The sequence below is a fragment of the Carassius auratus genome, unplaced genomic scaffold (genome assembly GCF_003368295.1).
Source record: "Carassius auratus strain Wakin unplaced genomic scaffold, ASM336829v1 scaf_tig00001111, whole genome shotgun sequence".
Taxonomy (NCBI): Eukaryota; Metazoa; Chordata; class Actinopteri; order Cypriniformes; family Cyprinidae; genus Carassius; species Carassius auratus.
In genome coordinates, this window is record NW_020523339.1 from 417 (window position 1) to 26,215 (window position 25,799).

Consider the following 25,799-nt stretch of genomic DNA (forward strand, 5'->3'; position numbering starts at 1 on the left):
TCTCCCTCACGCATATTAATCAATTGACACGATGGTGTCGATGTTTAAATTATTTAAAATTAGAATGTAAGTGTGCTCACCCCATTTTTGTTCGTAAGAAAAAATATTGCAATATATATATTGCAGAAAAATTAAATATCGCAATGTCATTTTTTCCCAATATCGTGCAGCCCTAAAGACTTTTAGACATTTATTCAGGGCCTGAATTTCATTTGCGAAAATGAATTCTTGTCTTATGTGATTTTTGTCAAAGTATTTAATTTTTTTATTTTTTTGAGGGGTGGAGGGGGCATTTTTTCAAAAATATATATTTATCTCCCATTGAGTGCTATAAAAATATTAATTAAAACCTTTATTTTTACAAGTTGCAAGACAATGGATTATGAAATAAGTCCAAGGACGCAATAAAATGTAGTTTTATATAATTTATTGTGAATATGTGAGCATAATATTAATGATTATTTACCATTCTACCAAATTTGTTTTTAATATCTCTGTGATAGGTGTTTGTTTTTAATTCCGTCATTTTTTTTTTTGTGTATGACATCATAACTTCAACACTTGGAGAGGCGTTTGAGGTCTAAGATTGTTGCGGTTTTATCTGAAGCAGTAACAGCTTTCACACGAATCAAACTCTGAGTCGATCAATCTACAAGCTGTGGTGTAAATGCATCCACTCACTGAGTCCGGTGACAAACTCTTTGAAGTTGATGAGAGTGTCTTTGTTTTGGTCGAGCAGGCGGAAGAGTCGGCTGGAGAGCGTGTTGGTGTGAAGGCCGCAGCTCCAGGGCGCCAGAGCGGAGAAGAGCTGAATGAACTGACCGCAGTCGATGCGGTACTGCTCCAGATATGGCAGACTCGGGTCGTGCCGCTCCGCCGCGGTGCTGCTCGCACCCCAGTAACAACTCATGATGTGCTTCGCCTGGGACACACACACATAACAATAACACATATAATAGAGCTGGAGGACATGAGAGTAAGTACTGCAGACATATACCACAAAAGCATGCAACTCCACAATTACCCAGTGAGACTGAACCAAATGAGAAGCACCTTTCTGTAAAATATTAAATCACTGGTTCATAAAAAAAATTTATTAATTAATAAAAAAAAAAAGCATTATTACATGTTGACTTAATATACAGACCATTTTAGTTAAATTTCTATCTTAAATATATTTGGAAGTACAGAGATCAGATAATAATAAAAAAATAAAATAAAATAAAAAATAAACAGATAAAATAAATAAATGATACCTTGTTTGAAAAAAAAACATTTTGTAATATTAATATTATTATTATTATTATTATATTAACATTCATCATTTAATAAAGAAGTAAATAAATAAAAATAGATATATAGTTGGTACTGACCAACTATAATGTAACACAAATATACCAACAGCTAATGGTTTCTTTTTTTTAACATTAGGTGTTTCAAAAGAACACAGATCAGAAAGAAAAATATAATAATCACGTCTACAAACAAAATAAATAAACAAATAAATAGACAAACAAACAAACAATAAATATTGTTATAATGACAATACATTATTTAAAAAAATATGACTACCGTTACTATTAAATATTAATAATTTATACAATAATAAATTAATAAATAAAACATACCATGACCGATTTTGGTGGTTCCTACTACTATAACGTACACAAACATACATTCCTTTAGTTTAAAATGAGCATTAAGGTTTAAAAAAAAAAAAAAAAAAAAAAAAACACACACACACACAGATCGGATAAAACACATTTAAACATAATAAATAAAATCATAAATAAACATAAAAACAATCAATGTTCTTATTATTCCTATTTAATTAATATTACTAAATAAGCTAAGTATCTCACCTTAAAAAGAACAAACAGTTCTTCCAACTCCTCAATAGTGAAGGCAGACTCTGTCATGATCGCTCTCACCTGAATATCACACAAGACAGCATACTTGATTACATGTGGAGATTTGAAATTGTGAAATATGACTTTTTGCTTACACACTTACCACACTCCTCTTGGCTGTGTCTTCTAGTGACTGTATGACCTTTAACCTTTGTTTGAACCTCATCTGCTCGATGACATCAGCACGCAGGCTACCAAACTTCTACAATTAGATGAAAACAACGAACAAAGTTAATAAGGATCATACTGGCACTGGTGCCCGTCAGGTCCCTCTTGCTCCGCCCACTCACCTCATAGGACGCTTTAATGAGCTCAAAGACGTCAATCTCAGGCGGAGGGTTGTTGCCGCTGGTCAACAGGGCATGAAGGTGGGGAATGGGTGGAGAAACGGTCTGCTTATTTACTACATTATCCAAATATCTGCAGGATCCAGAAACAGAACAAACCTTATTAAGTGCATCTTCACAATCCTCAGACAGTAGAAAAGGGATAAAGAAACTTAACCCTCTAAATCCTTTTTTATAACATATCTGATCCATCAGGCTTTTATGGCTCATATAGTATGATGTAGAGAGAATATGGTTAAAAAGTTTTTTTTTTTTTGGATTGCTCAATTTTAATCTCAGGCCCAAATTGAGCAATACATATTACAATTGGTTGAAATGCCACTCTATATAACCAATAATATGTCTTAGTAATATGATAGAAATGCTTGATGGTCAAAATACATAATGCCAGATATATGAAAAAATATATGTCTGGATCATTAAGTAAACTGAAGCTGCTTCAGTCCAGTAAGTGTTCATCTTGAAATATTACAAACAATATCAAAGTTATTCTTACGTTTACTTTATAAAAATCTGTACGGATTTCAAAGCAAAAAGATTTCTACATTTCTACAATCATACATGTAGACGACTGAGTGGAACAGCAAAGGTTTGATCATTCAGAGACTTCATTTGTGAATCAAATATCATACAGTAGGCTTTAGGGTTAAAACTGAATTAAAAAGAAAAAAACTTGCCAATGTGAATTCCTAAAACCTCCAAACTGTTAAATTAATATTGTCTGTATATTGCATTCACAGTCGTCTTGTAAATTATGTTTTATCCAGACTCACCTGCCCAGAATAGTCATGGCCTCTCCCTCGTCTGAACAGGACATAAGTTGATCCATGTTTGCATGTAGCACAGCTAATGCCACCTGGAGAAGAGTGACACACACCTGTTAGTCTCAATTACAGATCACAGACACTGACTGGGGTGCACATATTCTTTGGGAAATGTTGCTTAAACACACACACACACACATTTATAAATATACATAAGGGCTTCTGAGAAATTACGTTTTAATGTTCACATTAAAAAATGAAATGATGCTCTAAATATGAATCTAAACTGCCAGTAAAGGGAAGCAAGTCACTCTCTTAATGAGCGATTCATTCAAATTTATATTCATCTTTAAGAGTCAATGAATCAGTGCCTCACTTGATATGTTCAAAACTGTGGATTCATTGAGTAACAGACACAAAACAACTATTTTCATTGTCAAATTGAGCAAAAACAGACAATATTGTGCTTAAAATATAATGCATTATGTATCTATTGTTTACTGAACTTATATAAAGACAATATCACATTTGCATGTAGATATTTAGAAAAACAGCACTCGTGTAAGATTGATAAACTATGTCATATGATATAAATATAAGACAAAACCTCATACAGTGGAATTTTTGACCTCATATCTTGAATTTTAGGCTTAAACAACTGCCAGTGTTTCCCATATTGATTTATTTGTGGCGGCCCGCCACATTATTAACATTGACCGCCAAAAACAGATTTCCCATTAAAAAACTGTACTATCTGAAATTGGTATAGAGCTGAAACTGACATGTTGACTGGCTTAGCATGTCTCTCTCATCACAGTGCTTCACACTTTTTTCGTGGAATTATACACTGATAATAACAGCTGTTTTCTTGCTCTCTTCTCTCTTACGGTGAGTTCATGCACAACACAGTGTTATGAGAACATTTATAAATATGTTATCCAACAAACTACACATATAATAATGTATTTCTTTTCTAACTCAGTTCATAACATCAGTCGAGTGTTTGAAAAAGCTTCCTTTGTGCTCTGATGTGTTTCCTTATCAAAAGAAACATCATTTTACTCTATTCTATACTGTAATAAAGGCTATGTCAGTTAACATTACATTATAAATGGACTTTAATCTTACATTGCTGTGGTTGTGTGTTTATCGTCTTCACATTTGGTCAGTTACAGTGTTTCTATTTTCTCAGAGTTACGGCAATAGCTGCATGCCTTTGTCCATATTAGGGATTTCCTGAAACGTTTTTGGGGTAAAAATAGGAAAAATAATACTTCACCTCAAGAGGTTTTCATTAATGTAAAAATATCCCTAACAATACTATATTTATCTGTGGGAAACACTGACTGCATTCAATAGATTACATCATGCAGTCTGTCTTTCTAAATCATGTTCATCAGCAACTGCATTCAATGTAACGTGGCTTATAGGTCCGGGTCAGTATTTTTCCGTAGGTAATCTGTGATGCTGTGAATATTTTGTAGGCAAAATGGTCCATGACTTCAAACCCCTTCAGAAACTTCATCAGTATTTGATGCAGCATCTGATAATCCTCACCTGGAAAATGACTTTAATGCCCTCGTAGAAGAAGCAGTCGACCAGCAGCACCGCACTGTCGAAAGGCATGACGGACAGGAAGAGTGTGAGAAACCAGGACAGAGAGATGGTGGAGATGACGCCCAAATCCTGCATGTGCTCGTACAAGAGCGGCAAACACTCGCGGGTCAGCTCCTCAAACACGCCCTGGTCCACCAGCGCTCCTGACACAGATCAGAAAACACCAGTGAGACCAGACCAGAACAGTCATCTGACTGCTCACAACTTTCACTGTGTGTTTGTATTTGTGTGACTGACCTACAACTCTAGTGTTGTAATAGTCGGGCAGCATCCGTTCACACAGAGCCACAAGCAGCCAGAAGGCCTCCTCTTCAGTACAATACAACAACAGCACAGACGTGACAATGTTCATCGCCTGGAGAGAGAGAGAGAGAGAGAGAGAGAGAGAGAGAGAGAGAGATGAAGCAGAACCATGTAAAACAGCAGCTCTTGTATGACGTCTCCACAGCTGCGCCAGAGCAAAGCTGGTCTCAAACCAGGATAACGTGCTTTTATAACGTACTGAACATGCACAGACAGCAAAACATCAATACGCAAGACAATATATAACCAAATAAAATGCACACAAAATAGATTTCTCCCATTACAAAAAAACCTACATTTCAAGTGACCTGTGTGTCACACTGCAATGCAAGATTAGCTGACACCACCATGTTCTGTTTTAATGTGCTGAGTCTACTGGTATTGGGTAAGAATCTATTATGTTTATAGGGATGCACGATATATCGGCCACTATATCGATACATGATTGTTATCGGTTATCGCTATAAACCGATATCTTAGAGCCGATAAATAATGCATTATTTCCTGCAGAGACACTTCAGATGTGCACTGTTCACCATGATGGTTTTTTTATTGCTTGAAATTATATTGGAAACACTTCGAAAATGAAGATACAGTGAACTGCAAGATGTGGCAGGCAAAGTATGTCATATGATGAGATTATAGCTACTGTAAAATAATGTACATGATCTCTGTCTTTTGTGCAATTGTACTTTGTAATATTGAGTTTATTATATGCATATGAATCAGATCTTTGTGTTTGGTTAAGCTATAGCCTATATGAGGGTTAATAGAGCGCTTCAGTTTGCTGATTGGTTTCTTCTGTCATCAAGACAAGCATATAGGTCTAAGCAATTCTCTTTGTGATTGTTTTGATGTTATGTTATGATCTAAAAACTCAATATCATCTAAAAAAAAAAAAAAAAAATGCACCCACTAGAATATTAAAACTTTGAAAATTTTGACATTGTGGAGACTAACCTGTGGGGTTGTCACAAGGGGAATTGATATTTTTTAAATACATTATGTTTATCTGAAAGTGTAACAATGCAAAACAGGTTTTTCTGTAAGGGGTAGGTTTAGGGTTAGAGTTTAAAAAATATAATTTGGTCAGTATAAAAGTAATAGAAGTCTATGTTAAATCCCCACAATTCACAGAAACAAACGTTTGTGTGTGTGTGTGGTGTGTGTGTGTGTCTTGTGTGTGTGTACCTGGCAGTATCCGATGTTGGGGTTTCTGTAAGCGTAGGCGTCAGGACGCGTCTCAGGGCGGCGATGCCCATCTCGTTCTGGAAGGCGTGATGTTTCAGGCATGGAGCGGTGCAGGTCTCTCTCGATCTCCTCTGTCGCTAGAGTACATTTACCCATCGCCTGCTCAAACCAAACTGGCGTAGTAATCCGGGTGTGTGGCCATCTCGTTCTGAGCACCTGAAAAAATGAGACAGATAACAGGTTTTAAAAGTCATGTGATCGTAATGATGAGCAGAGCAGCTCTATGACAACAGCTGACAGTCTTGTTTTCCTCTGACAGCGTGTGAGATCTCACACTGATGTGTAAACATGACGGTCAGACACACGAGCAGCAGAAGTCCACACTCACACACACACACATAGATAAACATGATAATACTCACGTTAACTGTGCACAGTAAGCAAATGTTCATTAATTGTTCATTAATGCACTGCAAACCCAAATCAAGTACTGCGCGAACCCAAAATGTGCAGGATGTAAACAGTGCACACAAAGCAGAATACGCATCCCATAATGCAACTTGTTCTAAGTGACTGGACAGTTTTTTTAATGGTGAAATGCTAACCTGATAAGTGACTGCAAATGAAAATATTGCCTAACTCTGGTACAAAAGCATCAAAAGAAAAATATTTTGTTACATTTTTTTTTACTTGGTTCCTTCTAAATAAATAAATCCACTTTTACAATGTATCAAATGAACACTAATAAAATCGATCTTTTTCCTTGGCAAAATAGATTAAAAGTGCAAAATTACAATATTCAATTTTTTATCAGAAAACTAAAATCAACTAAAATTACGTCTTGTAATTGATAGTAAAAAAAAAAAAAAAAAAAAAATTTATAAAAAAGTTGCATATAACTGGGGAAAAAAATGCACATAATAATAATTTAAAAAAAAAGTTTATTTTGACATACCTAAACCATAAAAAAAAAAAAAAGAGGAAAGAGTTCACCAGGAAACCGTTGCTTACATGGCTAATAAAAATGACCTATCAAAATGACTCAAACTAAACCTAGTGGTGTGTTCTTGGTGGGCAGCGCCCCCTGGTGTTTGGAGAACTCATTACCGGAGAACAGCAGCCACAGTTCTCCTCTCAGACTCTCTGGTATCCCGTTTAGAACCAGCTCTCTGGTCTTAGACGTGCGGTACATACACACTCCACGGCCAAACTCAAAGAAGTGGATGTTCCATGATTCCTCTTTCATCTTCTCTCTCGTCTGGAGGAGAAAGAGGAAGGTCAAAACATTACCAAGGAAGCACAGAGCAACAAGCTTGTTTGTTTTTCAAGATTTCATTCTATTTCGATGAAAATGTATTTCCAAATAATAATTGTATTCTTATAACTTTTTTTATTAGTTAAAAATAAAATCTAAAACAAATCTAAAATAATATTTTATTTTTATTTTATTTAGCATGAATGGACTGAATTGATCCAAATGTACTTGTACTTTTTATTTATAAAAGAGTCTTCCAGAAACTTAAACTGTAGTGTATTTAGCTGGGTAATAAGCAGATACAATTATTTCTAAAATCCTTTTAGGCATATTTGAGGGTTGATGGATGTGAGAGGCGTGTGTCTCACCACTTTGGGCCCCAGCTCCTCCGGGACGTCCTGCTGGTAGATTTGCAGTAGGCCCTTCTTGGCCGTGGGCAGACTGGGGCTGTAGTGTTGGTTTTGGGGCATCTCTCCGAGCCCCAGGACAGGAGGGGATGAGGGCAGAGAGGGGGGTGTACATGGGCTGAGATTCTCCTGGAAGCAATGATAAATGCGGAAACGAGTTATGCTTAAAAGTAGCAAATGTCTTTTTATATTGTATAAGCAAATATTCTAGTACGATATTTGTTTTTGAACTGAATTTACACTTTTATTCCGTAAGGATATATTAAATTTATCAAACGTGACAGTAGCGATATTAATATTACAAAAGATTGCTATTTCAGATAAGTGTTGTTCTTTTGAAATTTCTATTCATTACAGAATGCTGAAAGAAAAACAAAACACAGTTCCCAGAAAAATATGAAGCAGGATAACTCTTTCCAACACTGATATTAATCAGAAATGTTTTCTCGAGCAGCAAATCATTATATTAGAATGATTTCTGAAGAATCATGTGACACTGTAGACTGGAGGAATGATACTGAAAAAAATTCTGCTTTGATCACAGGAATTAATTACATTTTACAATGTATTCACATAGAAAACAATTATTTTCAATTGTTTTTACTGTATATTTTATTCATGGTGAGCAAAAGATACTTCTTTCAAAAAAATTTTAATAATCTTACCAACCCCAAACTTGAAAAAACGATACTAGTTTGATCAATTCTGACTCACGGATTGAGTGTTTAGGCCACATGGCCTGTCAGGCGTGCGCTGCAGGAAGTCAGAGATGCGCTGTACCAGGAAGTCACGGTCTTTGAGGTTGGCAAACAGGAAGGTCATCTTGTTTTTAGTGCTGATCGACAGTGGACTCGGCAAAACACTGCTGCTGTCCGCTTTCTCCACTATAGTCACCTACAGAGAAAGAATGAGAGAGGAAGTGTTCGTAAAGCTGTTGTAACTGTGTGTGTGTGTGTGTGTGTGTGTGTGTGTGTGTTAGTTCTGTCAAATGATTAACCGTGATTAATCGCATCCAGAATAAAAGTTTTGTTTACATTATGAGTGTACCATGTATATTTATTTTGAATATATAAATACAGGCACATACAGTACATATAGTTTACATTATATATAAATATATTTAATATAAACAGGCTTTTTACACCTTTTCCAAATTCAAATTTAAGCACTTGTCAAGCTTTCACTTTAAACTCTGGTAGAGTACGTTACATACGCCACACACTTGAGTTTTTCACTTAAATCAGATCTTATTGTGCTATTAAAAACCACCAGTCTAGATAGCATAAACATTTCCATAATATAAATAGCCAACATACAGTATATATGACAAACATTAAAAAAAAAAAAAAAAAAAGATTTTACAGGGTCTCTGCCGATTTTTTTTAAATAATATTTAAGGCTTTTTACCCTGCAACAATAAAATAAATACTTTGAGTGTGGAAGGGCAATATATATTGCAACATATTAAACCATAAAATGAAATGATTTGCAGTTCAAATACAAGTTTTCACAAATAAAAAGATTTAAAAGTGACAAGCCTCAGTCTTAACATTTTTGAATGAAGGAACGAGTCAGAAGTATAAACAATTGTCATTTTCAATAAGCCTGTCTGATTTTTTTGTTTAGAACAAACAGCTAATGGGCCTATGTCCTTTAAAAAAAAATAATAATAATAAATAAATAAATTATATAGACAGTAAGATGTGTGTGTGCTTTAAGCTACGGGACGCCTACGTTGACTATACTATATTACAATCAAATCTAATCTAATCTTGACAAACTATATATTGTTGTAAAGGTCTAAGACTCCCAAATATATATTTTACCAATATTTTCTGTTAAAAATTATGCAGGAAAAGTAATAGATTAAGAGTTTCGACCTTTGTTTAAAAAAAAAGACTTCCTCGTTGCCTTTTTCTCTATCACATTTTAGAAATCATCAGAAGTTATATATCAATTGAAAACATAAAATTTCAAAGTTCATCCTTTAAAACCCATTTTAAAATCAGACATTGCATTACCATGTAAATGGCACAACAAAATCATGTCACAAAATGTTTTCAGTCATGAATTATAAAAATTTAGGATTGTATCATGCACATTCAAGTCTATCTTCAAAAACGTGAGTGACAGTTAAGGGGTTAAAGTAAAATAATTCTTTATACTTTTCACTCCTCCCATTTATATATTTCTTAAAGGGGACCTATTATGCTTTTTCACTTTTTAACTTTAGGTCTTTCATGTTGTTATTTGAGTATAAAAATGATCTTCAAAGTTACATAGATATATTTTAACAAATCGCTTTTCAAAAACTACAACAAATTACTCGTTTGGACTACAACACATATTTTCCAGGATTTGTGATATCACAAATATCGACGAATGGGACGAGACCTCGTTGAGCTGCACTAGAGAAGGCAACGAGTGTCATCACATTGTCGGAGATACGCTAGCTTTCCCAAAACAGATGAGCTTAGAGTGGTTACAATCATCTGGGATTAAACTGCGCTCAGATGGATTTGATTTTGACACAATATGTACACTGAATCTTACAGACAGCTATGGTAAGAGGCAGGAAATTTGTTAATGCATTTATTAAATAGAAATAATTTTTTATTTAGTGCGTGAATAAAATGATCAATTTGTCCATATTTTTTTTTATCTTATACAAATGTTGTAGTGGTATCATCATTTCCACAGAAATATTAAGCAGCAAAACTGTTTTTAACATTGATAATAATGAGAGATGTTTCTTGAGCAGCAAATCAAGGTATGGGTGAGAATGATTTCTGAAGGATTATGTGACACTGACAACTTCTTTTTAAATAACAACAGATTTCTAAACGTTTCTAATGATGAATGTTGCATTCCCAAATGCAAATTAAAGCGGCCCAAACCAAGCACAGCACAGCACTAAAAGTGAATCAAAACTAAAAAAAAAAAAAAAGTACTGTAACAGCAGACATGTAGCGTGTCAGACTACAGACTATTATATAATTACAGCACAGTACTTGTCATCTCAAATTCTCACTGCCATTCATTAAAACACACCAGGTCGAGTAACACATTTCAGCTAAATATACACAGTACACCCACACATATATTACATGAATAAAAGCTTTTATTTTGACTGTGATTAATCGTGGATGTGTGTGTGTGCGTTTACCTCTCTCAGGGGAATGATAAGTTGACACAGATCTTCCTCTCGACTGGCAAAGCAGATGTAGTTGTTAGAAACAAACATCTGACCGACGACATGCATCTTAGCGAATGGCGTCCAGAGTGTACAGTCGGTGTGTCCATCCAAACGCTCGTCCTGTGTGAGCCGGAACAGCGCTCTGTACCGCTCGTTCTTTGCTCGTGCATCCAAGTCCCTGAAACATGAGAAAACACCAAATCGCTAAATAAAACCAGACGATTCTGGCAAACGGGGCACTCTGTTTACATAATGAAATTCAAGACTCATTTGTGAACGTCCCGCTCACCTCTTGAGCGCAGAGACGTTTTTGAGGGTCTTGCAGGGTTTGGGGAGCGTGCGGTCGGCGGCGAAGCTCTCGTTGTCCAGCAGCTGTCTCATGGCGATGTTGGCCAGCTGCTCCATCAGTTTAAAGGTCTCGTTGATGTTGAGGAACATAGAGAAAAAGTGCTCTGTGTCGCGTGTGCTCACACGGATGCTCTCGGGGAAAACCAGCGTGGCGTTCTTGTCCAACTGTGTGACATCTGTCCACTGCACCACCAGCGAAACTACAGTCACAGGAATGAAAACAAAGATGGAAAAGATTTGAAAAACAAGAACAGATTTCATTAGGCATGGTGGAAGAAAAGCAGCATGCACTAACAACTAAAGAAGACTTAATTCACTAGGAGACAGCCTTTTTCACAGAGCATTTAACATGACATCACTCAACAGCTATCTGATTGGTCAGACCACTATATCTAATATGATATTAAATATAGGATAACGGTTTAATCCTGTTAACTTTGGTATGCACACTATCTAAAGTTTGTGGGGTTGTTAAGATTTTTATTTTTTGAAAAAAAGTCTTATTTGCTCACCATAACTGTATGTGTTTGATAAAAATAAAGTAAAAAAAAAAAGTAATACAGTAAAATGTTATTAAAATTAGGGCTACACGATTCTGGATAAATTGAAAATCATAATTTTTTTGGTCTCATATAGAGATCACGATTCTCCTACTACTCTTTTTTTATTATTATAATTTTTTCATTATTAGTATTACTATTATCATTATCACAAATATATAAATTAATACTTTTATTTTGCAAGGATTCTTTAAATTGATCAAGTGTGACAATGACATTTATAACAAAATATTTCTATTTCACACAAATGCAGTTCTTCTGAACTTTCTATCAAAGAAACCTGAAAAAAATCTACTCATCTGTCTTCAACATAATAATAATAATAACAATAAATAATAATAATAATAAATGTTTTCTTGAACTGCAAATCAGAATATCAGAATGATTTCTGAAGATCATGTGACACAGAAGACTGGAGTAATGATGCTGAAAATACAGCTGTGCATCACAGACATTACTAATTTAAAATACATTCAAGTAGAAAGCAGTTATTTTAAATTGTAAAAATATTTCAAAACTTTACTGTTTTTGCAGTACTTTGGATCAAATAGATGCAGGTTTGGTGAGCAGAAGAGACTTTAAAAAACATTACACATCTTATGGTTCAAAAACTGGTAGTTTTTTATATTAGAATAATGAAAACGTTGTTTAAATCACTGATACAACGAATCACTCATAAACCTACTACACTTGTTTCATTACTGGATGAATCAGCATTTTTGAAGGATTCTCTTGAATTAAAAATTAATTCATTGACAAATACATTTAAGATACTTGTCGCCACCTAGTGGTGAAACAGTGCAATCGACAAACGTTATTTGAAGCGCGGTACTTTGAAAAGGGGATTTGTTATATTTTGATTGCTGCCATATAGACATCAATGTTTATATCTAGCTATAAACTTTATTCCAGTATTTCTGTGATAATATAAATGACTGTAAGACAGAAATATTACTGTGTAGTTGAAAAGACCGTTTGTGAAGATGTTACATGCTAACTGCCCTCTCTGTGTCAGCGGCAGTGCGATCACGAATTTGAATGATGCGGTAAGACTTTGTCAAAGGTTTAAAACAGACTCTGGGAATCGTTGTCATTTAGAAATGAGATCGAGAGGGTGTCTGAATCAAGATCGCAATCTTTTAAAGATTAATCGTTCAGCTCTAATTAAAATAACTGTTTTCTATGTAAATGCAAAGCTGAATTTTCAGCATCATTACTCCAGTCTTCAGTGTCACAGCACCTTTCAGAAATTATTCTAACATGCTAATATCTATAATGGTTTGCTGGCCGTGTTTTCTTACATTTATTCTTAATCTTTTGTTACATTTATTTAAAAAAGTCATCAAAAATACGACGCTGTTCGTCTGGGTTCTAGGTGCATTGCATATTGTCCAAATTTAGTCCCACTGTCTATTTTACAGAATGCATCAAGTCAGCATGTATCTCACCCTCTTTTCCCAGCAGGAAGGAGTAGAAGCAGAGGTGATTTACGGACAGGTAGATCCAGCCCTGCCGCGGGACTCTGCCCTTCCAGTAGCTGCAGGGGTAATAGTTCACCAGCTTCTCTTCCTCCGGCATTCCGAACAACTTCCGCATCTTCAGCTCGGCTTCACGGAACTTCCCAGGATCCTCGTCTTCCTGAGCTTTGCCACTTTTATTCTCTTCAGCGATGATGCCCTGCAAAGAACAAGTTGAACTTCGGGGTCGGTAAGGATATTTCTGCTCACCAATCCTGCATTTACATGATTCAAAATATAGTATAAATAGTAATAATATGAAATAGTATCATCATTTATTTAAAATAATGGTTTTCTATTTGAATATATTTTAAAATGTAATTTATTCCTGTGATCAAAACTGAATTTTCAGCATCATTACTCCATACTTCAGTGTCACATGATCCTTCAGAAATCATTTTAATAAGCTGATTTGCTGCTCAAGAAATATTTCTGTTATCAATGATGAAAACGTTTTGTAGTTTGTTTTGCCTCAAAACTCCAGCTTGAAACAGTCTCACATTCTTTACATCAAAAAACAAGTACAACCAGTATTCGATTCCTTTTTTAACAAAATTAAGTAAACCTAGCAAACAACAAAAAGTGTGAGAAAGTTATTTAGAAAAATATTCAGACCTAGATTAAGATTTGAGGAGCAACCATGATTCACCATCTCTGAAGAAATTACTCAATCCTAATTAATGGCTTCAATACATGTCTTTACTTTGACAAATAAAACGTAAAAAAAAAGAAATTGGCACCTGTATTTTTCCCTTGACGAAGGTGGTGATGTCATCGTCATTGTCAAAGATGGACAGAGTCTGCAGTAGGTTTGTTTCGAGCCACTCCCAGTGTTCAGTGATCTCCTTACGAGACGAGCCTGACAAACACACACACACACACACACATCAGAATTAACTATGTCACAGCCTTTAATATGTCACTCAAAATCAGAGCGGCTGTTTAAAGGTCAGATGAGGTTTACACAGGAGACCCAGCCAATGTGACTCAACACGGTCACTGCGATGAGCCCGGGTAAAAGAACCAGAGCTTAAGTCAAAGAGTATCCGTTAAAACATCAAGACAGTTTCCTTTGTTATCGGTCATCTGACTAAACAGATCCAGAATAATCAATTCGTCTGGAGAAAGACAAATCAACTGTTAGCTAGACTGAGAGCTCTAGATCACTTATAATACAATGTCAGTATTAGTTTACAGATGTTTGTCATTTTAAGTGAGTAATTGTTAGATTAATCATTTTAGCATGTGGATGGAGGGACTTGTGCTGATTAACTAAAACCACTGAAAAAAACACTAGACCAGAGGACACTTAAAGGTCAACGTATAACCAGAATCACCTTTCTTTACGATTAAACTGAACCATTACACTCCCCGCCTGCTATAGATGCTTTTTTACCACTATTTAATACTAATCAGTCTTTGTATCACTACTTTGGGGAAGCAGGAGAATAATTTGAGTCACTGGGCACAAGTAGACACAAGTAATCCCTTTCTTCACAACTTTAACTTCCACTTTTCTGATCCTCTTGACTTGGCTTGGGATGCTTTTTTAGTAATGAGTACAGAAATGTCAGAAATACAAAACAAAATGACTAAAAATATATAGACAAATTCTAATTAAAACAATTTTCCAAAACTATAATAGTATACTGATACTAAAATAAAAATTATATCAGTGTCTCATATGTGCTGTGCTTTAAACTGCATTTTTATTGAAATGCAAATATGTGGAATAAATGTAGTGTATTTTGTGATACAATGTATATATACTGCTCAAAAAAATAAAGGGATCACTTAAACACAAAATGTAACCCACAAGTGTTCCCTTTATTTTTTTGAGCAGTATATTATAAAACCGATTGGCGATTTACTGAAATAACATGACTTTAGCAATTCGATAAGAAATCTGAACTTCTGGTTCGAAACTAAAGATTTGCGAAGGTTTCTAAGGTTCACGAAGCAGTGTTTTCAAAAGCATCCATTACGAATTTTAACCAACCCATATAACCCTATAAGTAAGAACACTAGGAAATTAACAGGCACAATATGCGATTTGTCACCACTAGAGGGCGCGTATTCAAAACAAACAAAGAAACAAAGGCGTAGTTAAATGTCACTGTGACGGAGTGTGGATCATGAGAGCTGTGGTCTTCTTCCCAACAGCCAATGCAATCCGATGGGACTCATGTTCATCAGAAATGATGTTCATGGATGCGCTAATTATTAATTAACCTAGTAGTAAAGGAGTAGAAGCAGGGTAAGGCTGAAAGCTGCTGAAGCAGAACATGGCCGCTGAACAAGTGTGACACACAGCTCGAAAGCAGCAGAGCTTTTATTATGGCACAAGCGCCCACTTCCGCTCCTTCAGGTCATGCATATGAGGGGGGAAAAAAGCAGCGCTGTTTTATGATACTAGATACATTTAAAGGTTCTGTTCTGATGCTACTCTGTGCTGTTGTCATTGGTCTATTAAAATGTATAACATATTAAAGCATCTTAGGTATTTCCATGTTTTCTACATAACAAAACAGAAATCGAGGGTGTGTGATGTCATTGGCAGGCGACGCAATGACCAGGGACGATTTGATCTCCAGATTTAAACATTCTTTGAAACATCGGGGATAATGTACACAGAGTACATAAATCAACAAAATATATAACTGCTCTGTTCAGTGATTTTTGGATATTTTTATAAAAATCTTACATATTATGCCTTCAATATACTTAAATTTTATATATATATATATATATATATATATATATATATATATATATATATATATATATATATATATATATATATATATATATATATATATATATATATATATATACAGTATTGTTCAAAATAATAGCAGTACAATGTGACTAACCAGAATAATCAAGGTTTTTCGTAAAAAATTTTATTGCTACGTGGCAAACAAGTTACCAGTAGGTTCAGTAGATTCTCAGAAAACAAATGAGACCCAGCATTCATGATATGCACGCTCTTAAGGCTGTGCAATCGGGCAATTAGTTGAATTAGTTGAAAGGGGTGTGTTCAAAAAAATGGCAGTGTGGCATTCAATCACTGAGGTCATCAATTTTGTGAAGAAACAGGTGTGAATCAGGTGGCCCCTATTTAAGGATGAAGCCAACACTTGTTGAACATGCATTTGAAAGCTGAGGAAAATGGGTCGTTCAAGACATTGTTCAGAAGAACAGCGTACTTTGATTAAAAAGTTGATTAGAGAGGGGAAAACCTATAAAGAGGTGCAAAAAATGATAGGCTGTTCAGCTAAAATGATCTCCAATGCCTTAAAATGGAGAGCAAAACCAGAGAGACGTGGAAGAAAACGGAAGACAACCATCAAAATGGATAGAAGAATAACCAGAATGACAAAGGCTCAGCCAATGATCACCTCCAGGATGATCAAAGACAGTCTGGAGTTACCTGTAAGTACTGTGACAGTTAGAAGACGTCTGTGTGAAGCTAATCTATTTTCAAGAATCCCCCGCAAAGTCCCTCTGTTAAAAAAAAGGCATGTGCAGAAGAGGTTACAATTTGCCAAAGAACACATCAACTGGCCTAAAGAGAAATGGAGGAACATTTTGTGGACTGATGAGAGTAAAATTGTTCTTTTTGGGTCCAAGGGCCACAGGCAGTTTGTGAGACGACCCCCAAACTCTGAATTCAAGCCACAGTACACAGTGAAGACAGTGAAGCATGGAGGTGCAAGCATCATGATATGGGCATGTTTCTCCTACTATGGTGTTGGGCCTATTTATCACATACCAGGGATCATGGATCAGTTTGCATATGTTAAAATACTTGAAGAGGTCATGTTGCCCTATGCTGAAGAGGACATGCCCTTGAAATGGTTGTTTCAACAAGACAATGACCCAAAAAACACTAGTAAACGGGCAAAGTCTTGGTTCCAAACCAACAAAATTAATGTTATGGAGTGGCCAGCCCAATCTCCAGACCTTAATCCAATTGAGAACTTGTGGGGTGATATCAAAAATGCTGTTTCTGAAGCAAAACCAAGAAATGTGAATGAATTGTGGAATGTTGTTAAAGAATCATGGAGTGGAATAACAGCTGAGAGGTGCCACAAGTTGTTTGACTCCATGCCACACAGATGTCAAGCAGTTTTAAAAAACTGTGGTCATACAACTAAATATTAGTTTAGTGATTCACAGGATTGCTAAATCCCAGAAAAAAAAAAAATATTTGTACAAAATAGTTTTGAGTTTGTACAGTCAAAGGTAGACACTGCTATTTTTTTGAACACACCCCTTTCAACTAATTGCCCAATTGCACAGCCTTAAGAGTGTGCATATCATGAATGCTGGGTCTTGTTTGTTTTCTGACAATCTACTGAACCTACTGGTAACTTGTTTGCCACGTAGCAATAAAAAATATACTAAAAACCTTGATTATTCTGGTTAGTCACATTGTACTGCTATTATTTTGAACAATACTGTATATATATATATATATATATATATATATATATATATATATATATATATATATATATATATATATATATATATAAAATGATTATATTTTAGAACAATTACATTATATATTAAGTAAGCACCAACTAATAAATCAGTTTGAAACTAAAATTATGCAGTTGTTGTTGTTTTTCTGCACACTAAGCATGTGAGCACATCCCTATTTTGTGGACATTTAGGAGCCGGATATCTGTGTGATTTTCTACAGACTTTAACAACTGACCACAAGCAATATTCCAGAAGATCTGTGACTCCCCCGTCTGGTGCAGGATCCTGTACGGAGCCACGCGAGCACTCGAGTCCAGCACCACATCCAGCGTACCCACCAGCAAACCTGAGAGACAAACATAAAGAGACAGAGGGTCACAGGTCACATCTCCACACAGAGAGAGGAAGAGAGAGAGGAAAACCTGTTTTAGTCAATAACAGGCGTCAGAGCGCAGTGGTTTCCATCAGTCCTCATTGCTGAGACACACAAATTTACCCAGATAAACACTCGCGCGTGAGACAGGAATTTAAGACATGGCATGCCATTTGTCACACACATCTTAACTTCCTCCTACAGTGGTCACATGATCCGTTAATGTGTGATTCTGATGGGGACATAAACACTAACAGGCTTCTTCAAAAGGGATAAAGCTTCGATGCATTGCATAATGCACAGAATATTGCACAAGTGTGACATGAACACACACTACACCTAATAAGAGTCTCACTAAAGTATGACAAAACACCCGTATGATGTAACTTCCAGACAATGCTGAGGTCTTCGTAAGGTAATTGAGTTTATAGTCGGGTTCAGAGGTGAATGCAGTCATTCTGCTGTCATGTGTGACACTCCTCTTAAAAACTGCCTGCTTTAGGAGCCAAGGAAACGTATATGAATATCTTTCACAGGAGGGAAGCAGAAGTTAACATATTGTGACACAACACAAACCAAGCAAAGGCTTTTCTTCCATGAAACTCAAGATATATATATATATATATATATATATATATATATATATATATATATATATATATAGATATATATATAGATATATAGATAGATAGATAGATATACACATATATATAACAAGGTTAAGCCATTTAACCACGAAACTGAAGAGTGTGTTTTATAAATGGCAAATATCAGGCACCTAAGAAATGTTACATTTATAATTTCGACCATCTGTAATTTATTTATTACTGTATTTCTTAAAAAATTCTACATGAAACCATACATTTATGAATTACAAACATATAAATATACTTAAATATAACCCATAAAGCAAGTATAAACTTAAATTTCATAAACATGTCAGATATAAATAAACAGATGACGCAAATACAGTCAGCATCTTTGATGAGATGCGACCAAAACAAATCCATCTACAGATTATTCCACATGTTATAATGAATCATCAGCTAGTATTACTGCGTTGATAAACTCTTTTTCAATATGCACTTGTGATCTGTCATGCACACGAGCCCCGACTGTGTATATTTGGGTAATATCTCGTACCCGTGAAGCCTCCTCCGCGCCCGTGTCCCTTCCTCCTCTGCAGGATGAAATAAGGGTTCGCCCGCTCGCTCACCCACAGCGCGTTGGCCAGTAACACCTCCTCCGGGATGATCCACATGCCTGCACGGGCGCTTTCACTCAGTATATGCGGCGAATGTGTGAGTTTTAATCATGCCAGAATGAACGGGACTCAGCCGATGTTTGTCTGCATGAGAGCCGCCCAACTCACTGCGTGCGAAACCAGCCACCGTGGAGCCAAAATGGCCTCCTGAGCAAATGGAACTTCAAAATAAAAGTCTTTAGCACCATCTTCTGCTTCTTCTTCTTCTTCAATGAATTTTATTGGCAGCTTCCAATCTTTGTACATTGCCGCCATCTGCTGGATTGAGGTGTGATCACATTGGAAGTCATAAATAAATGTGTATATATTAATAATTGAAAAAAAAGGAGATCAGAGCCCAAGCCTCAGCTAGCGCTGCGTGTCCAGCTCCTCCAGCTTTAACCTCAGCTCAACCTCCAGAGAAAAAAAAGGTATAATTAAATTGGGCTAAAGTCTACTAGTTGTGTTTCTTTTAGAAACTCTTTCACTGCTTTGGTTGTGGACTGTGTTCCAGGTAGACTTAACAGGTTGCTCAAAGTAACAGTTACACTCCTAAATTTTTCTCTCTCTTCGGAGTATTGCCTACATGTCAGAAGTACATGCTTCACGGTTTCTGTTTCCGTACAATATGGGCACATTCCTGTCTCATGTTTCCCTATTGTGTGTAATCCTAACCTTAGCCTGGTGAGCCAGGTTTCCTCCTGTCGTGAAAGTGAGCTGATCATTTTAACTGTTACATGCTGTTGAATACTATATAAATGATACCTTTTCCCCCCTTATCCCATTTATCAGTTTATGAATACCATCTTTAATTATTGTTTTCAATTCTGATTTGCTGAGTGGAACCTGTACTTCTACTTGTTCTGCTTTAAGTGCTTCTTTTGCCAACTCGTCTGCCCTCTCATTACCCACAATACCTGTGTGCGCTGGACCCAAAGTGAACTTCATCTAAAAGATCCTGTCTACATGCAGATTTCCCAATCTGGATGCTAATTAGGGAAGACATAGAGTTCGAACAAATAACAGGTTTACTTGATTTCCCTTCTTCTATCTGTAGTGCCATTATGATGGTTATCATCTCTGCAGAGAAGACTGATAGATGGTTTGAGGTTCCTTTTTGTAGTATAACATTATATTAAGGAATTTATACAGCCAACCCCGTTTTACCCGCTGGTTCTTTGGATGCATCTGTAAATATTTGTACTGTGTCATTACATTAGATACTGCTGTACACTTTGAAACGTTGCTGTCTTGATAATGTTTTGAGCTTCCAGATTCACTAAAGGATAGCAGAAAAACCAAGGTGGAATTGTGCTCAAGTTAACATTTTTGCTGCAAGGTATAGTACTGATTCCCATGTCAGCTGCCTCTTTATTGCTGTTCCATCCAAAACTGCTATTCACAGTGCGACCATATTCCCAGCATTCTTCTAACACCAGTTTTGTAGGATGTGTAGTTTCAAGCCCTTGTAAATTTATCCAATATGCTAGAGAAAGTTTTAACCTCCTAAGATTTAAAGGCATCTCCCCTACTTCTTCTTGCAGTGCTGGTGATGTTCGGAGGACTCCTGCACCCTGTCCAGTTCAGCTAATGTAGTTTTTGCTAGTGTTTTGTATACTGTACATTCATAGTCAAACACTGATTGGATTATTGCAATATACATTATTTTCAAAGAAGATCCTGACGCCCCCCAACTGTACCCAGAAAGACACTTCAAAAGATTGATTGCTTTCTTACATTTGTCTACCATTTTCTGAACATGATTTTTAAAAGTAAGTTTACTATCAAACCACACACCAAGATATCTTAAGTCATTAACCTGTTTGAGAGATTGTCCTTTTATCTTGAGATCTATTGTGGGTATTACACTTTTCTTAGAAAAACAGATGAGTTGCGTTTTTTTCCACTGAGAGGTGGAACCCCGAGTCAAATGACCATTTCCAACATGATTAAATTGCTGTTTGCATCCTTTGCTGTAAATTGTCAATATTACGGCCCCTTACCCACAACGCTCCATCATCTGCATATAATGCCCTGTTTATCCTTTGGTTCACTTCATCAAACACATCATTAATCATTATATTAAAAAGAATTGGACTGCATACACTACCTTGTGGGTTGCCATTTTCTATTATGTATGTGCTTGATGACTCCGACCCTATCCTGACTTCTATGGTTCTACCCTTTAAAAAATCTTTGATCCAATTGAACATTTTACCTCCTATTTCCATTTTATTCAACTTAATTAAAAGTCCTTCTTTCCACAGCATGTCATAAGCCTTCTATAAATCAAAAAAGGTTGCCAAAACAGATTCTTTGTTAACTTGTGCTTTACGTATGTCATTCTCCAGGCAGATTACCGGATCCATAGTTGTTCTTCCATTACGGAATCCACTCTGATATGATGTAATCAGCCCTCTGCTTTCTAATTTGTACACTAACCTTTTAGTAATCATCCTCTCCATGAGTTTACATAGGTTAGTCATTAATGCTATTGGTCTGTAGTTTTTGACATTCATTTTATCCTTTCCTGGTTTCCCTATAGGGACTATTACTGAGTGTTTCCACCCAGTAGGCAGTTTTCCTTGCTCCCAAATTTTGGTATATAAAACCAGTATTACATTTTTTGCCACATCAGATAATTCTTCAATCATTTTATAGCATATCCCATCTCTCCCTGGTGAGGTATTTTTAACACCTATCAATGCTCTTTTTAGTTCAAACAGTGTGAATTTAGCACCATCGATAATAAAACTATTTGTAGTAGTGGTATATCGTATTTTATAAATTTTATACAGTGTGCTCTGCAAATATATATGGTTTATCTGTAAATATATTTGAACTTGTGTTCCACAGCAGCATTAAAATAGGGAGAGAAAAAAATTAAATACATTTTGTAACTTTTTCTGACATTTTATTCTTTCTGTCATTTTAAGCAGATAATCCGTCGCTTGCTCTCAATGTTGTATTCAGAAGTTTACAAACTTGAATCTGGGGACCCTCAGTGCAGGTGCCCTTAAAAATGTTTAAAAAAAAAAAAAAAAAAAAAAAAAAAAAAACAATTCAGTTTCGGTTAATATGTTATTTTATCATATTAATTCTGACACAATTAATAAATAAATAACGACTTACATAATCAGTCTCATTCTGCTTTGTACAGTCTGTTGGGAGCTGTATCGACATACCTGGTTTTCACAATAAATAAATCTCCATATAATTCTAATTCTGTATAGACTCCATATAATTCTAATTCTGTATAGATTTTTTTAAATGAATGTAGTGCTATACAGATAAATATAATTTGAGTTTATTTTAATTATTTTAACAGCAGAATATTTAAATATTTTCACTAAGATTTCATCTGTTGATGAATTGAATATTTATGCATGCAATGCTCATTTTTGCCCATGTTGTGTTACTATAGTACGCTAAAAAGTGATGCAAATGAAAATAGTCTCAACTAGATTTAAATGGTATAAAGATATTAAATGGTATATGATATAAGGATGAATGAATTATATGTACTTAAAAGAACCTCATTGCACTGCAATCTGTACTGGTTATCTTTCTATCAAACAATCAGGAGACTTCCTCAAAAGTGTGTGTGTGTGTGTGTGTGTGTGTGTGTGTGTGTGTGTGTGTGTCTGTGTGTGGGTGTGGGTGTTTGTGTGTGTTTGTGTGTACATCTTTATAAATGTCATTTACAAATCAAAATCTGTAGGTTATACTGAAAGAATGAATGGATCACCAAATCTCCCCTACATATTTTAGTCCTGAATTTATGTATTTATTCCTTTTTTAGGCATTTTCAATAATCATATATTAAACTTAATCATTAATTTACAACGCATATGAATTGTTGTATAAAACAGACAAATAATAAATGAAAAACAAATTAATTCAACAAAAACATTTATTTTTTCAGGCCTGGAACAACACTCATGATATCATGCATTGTAGCATATTGTTATTTATATAGAAAAGACCTAAAGTAACTTCAAAGTGACGAATATATAAAAATAAAAAGTTAAAATTCTGTTTTAATTAAAAAAATATATTATGCCTGAGATATCAAACATTTTCTCCTTCACTGACAGCGGTAATGATCACCGTGTCAGACTGAAGCACCAGAAGCACCAGATCAAGAGCTCTCCTTCAGACTTCACAGTCACGTTATCATACACCATCATACACCCCAGCTCCATCTGCATCCTGTCATATGGCTTCTCCATCTTTATAAAGTCTCATCTGATGTGAAACCCTCTGCTTTAGACCCCACCGACCTGCTGTTCATCATCAAAGTGGAGACGTAATCCATCCGGGCTTTGGCCATCAGCTCCTGCTCCACACCTTCCTGTGGGTTTTCCATCTCTCTCTGTTTAGATTGATGAAGCTGCTGGATGCAAATGAGTCTGGTGGTTCCTGCACCATTCAGCAACTTCCCATCTGTGAGAGCTTGGTGAAACCGATGAGCGCAGCTCCAAAACTGATCCTCCAAGCTTTGTAGTTTAGCATATACAGAGCTGCTTGTGACCGCCGTGACCAGAGATGTGCTTGCAGTCATGATGCTGACCTCGCTGAAATCTCTCTGTTGACTGACTGTAACTCCCTGTCCCACACAGTTCCCGTCAATCTGTGTGATGTACGAAACCGGAACAACGCCCTGTACAAAGTCCTTTAAAAAGCTGCTTTAAACACCTTCAATAACAAGGGCGTTTGCACCAAGAACTCTCTCTTTGAGTTTCACGCCAGCCATGCCACTCACAAGCACAACATCTACAGCTGGAGTCCGATGTTGCGGCGCTGAGTGACACTGGCACTTCCACACATCGGTGAATAAGAAATAATGAGATCCTGGTTTCTTAATATTTACAAAAGTTATTTAGCTGTGTGTTGTGATAGGATTGCTATCGATAGGATTTATAGGATTGAAACCATGTTAAGAAAAATTGATTTTGGAAGGTTTTAAGATACTGCACAGTGAAAAACTGTACTACTGACAAACATTAAAACTTTACATCCGACACTGAGAAAACATATAGTCAAGTTGCATTTTTATTACACTTCATACAATTAAAAAAAAATTCTAATAAACGAAAATAATACATTTAAAATGTTTTAAAGTTCCAAAAATATATCAACATTTTAGCTGTAAAATATTATTATTATATTTATTATTATTATATTATTATTATTATTATTATTATTGTTGTTGTTATTGATATTATATTATTAATATTATTAGAACTGCTTCTAGTTCCAGCAAACCCATCGTTTCATCACAATTTCAACATCCAGTTAGGCACATCAACCATAACTCCTTCAAAAACAGCCAGAAACCTTGAAGTTATGATTGATGATCAGCTAACTTTCTCCAACCACATTGCTAAAACTGTCCAGTCCTGCATATTTGCCTTATTCAACATCGAGAAGACCAGGCCCTTTCTTTCTGAACATGCTTCACAAGCTCTTGTTCTGTCCAGGCTGGACTATTGCAATGCTCTCTTGGCAGGTCTTTCAGCCAGTTCTATCAAACCTTTTTAATCCAGAACATGGCAGTAAAATATATTTTTAATGAGCCGATAACAAAAGAATACACGTCACACCTCTGTTAATCAATTTGCACTGGCTACCAATAGCTGCTTGCATAAAATTTAAGGCATTGATGTTTGCTTCCATTGTCCTCATTTGTAAGTCTATTTGGATAAAAGTGTCTGCTAAATGACTAAATGTAATGTAAATGTATTAAGCTCAATTCATTTTTTTTCTCAAGTATTTGTGTTTTCTTCTGTCAGTGTCAATATAGTAAGATCAACAGTCTAATATTTGATTTCTAAGCCCATATTTAATATGTCATGAAATGGGTGTATCCTGCACACACTTTTCACATAGATTAAAGCATCAAATGCTGCTTTATTATATACAATTAGTAAATCTAATTAATGGTCGACTAGAGGTTATGCAGTCTTATTGGCAAATTAGCTCTTGTTGTATTTGAAACATTCACACCCATGTGTGGGTATCATTTTGGATCAAATTTCAACTCAACATGGAGTCGTAGCTCACTAACCCTAAGCAAACCGAAGCTACAAAGCTTCACAGCTGAGCTGCATTGTTTACGTGCTGTGGCCATATTCTGAAATGCGCATGCGCAGCGCACTACAACAACACAAGCGTAACCTGTTTCTAACGGCTCGTTGCTAAGAGACAGATGCCAAACGAAACAAACTGTCAATTACATCTAATAAACCCCGCCCATTGATGTTTGATTGGTAGA

At 35.7% G+C, this 25,799-nt stretch overlaps 1 protein-coding gene across 1 annotated transcript; it reads right to left on the minus strand.

Moving 5' to 3' along the window:
* Positions 1-596: 596 nt before the first annotated feature.
* LOC113069205 (TBC1 domain family member 9B-like) lies at positions 597-19,697 on the minus strand. Its single transcript, XM_026242214.1, is given in 20 exon segments — positions 597-922; positions 1,863-1,931; positions 2,014-2,112; positions 2,201-2,330; positions 3,031-3,113; positions 4,579-4,781; positions 4,876-4,993; positions 6,133-6,170; positions 6,173-6,224; positions 6,226-6,297; positions 6,299-6,348; positions 7,240-7,390; positions 7,756-7,923; positions 8,509-8,688; positions 10,961-11,168; positions 11,280-11,538; positions 13,347-13,575; positions 14,156-14,274; positions 18,142-18,252; positions 19,423-19,697. Coding segments are annotated over 20 exon segments (2,730 nt in total). The 5' UTR covers positions 19,541-19,697; the 3' UTR covers positions 597-649.
* Between the last annotated feature and the right edge of the window lie 6,102 nt (positions 19,698-25,799).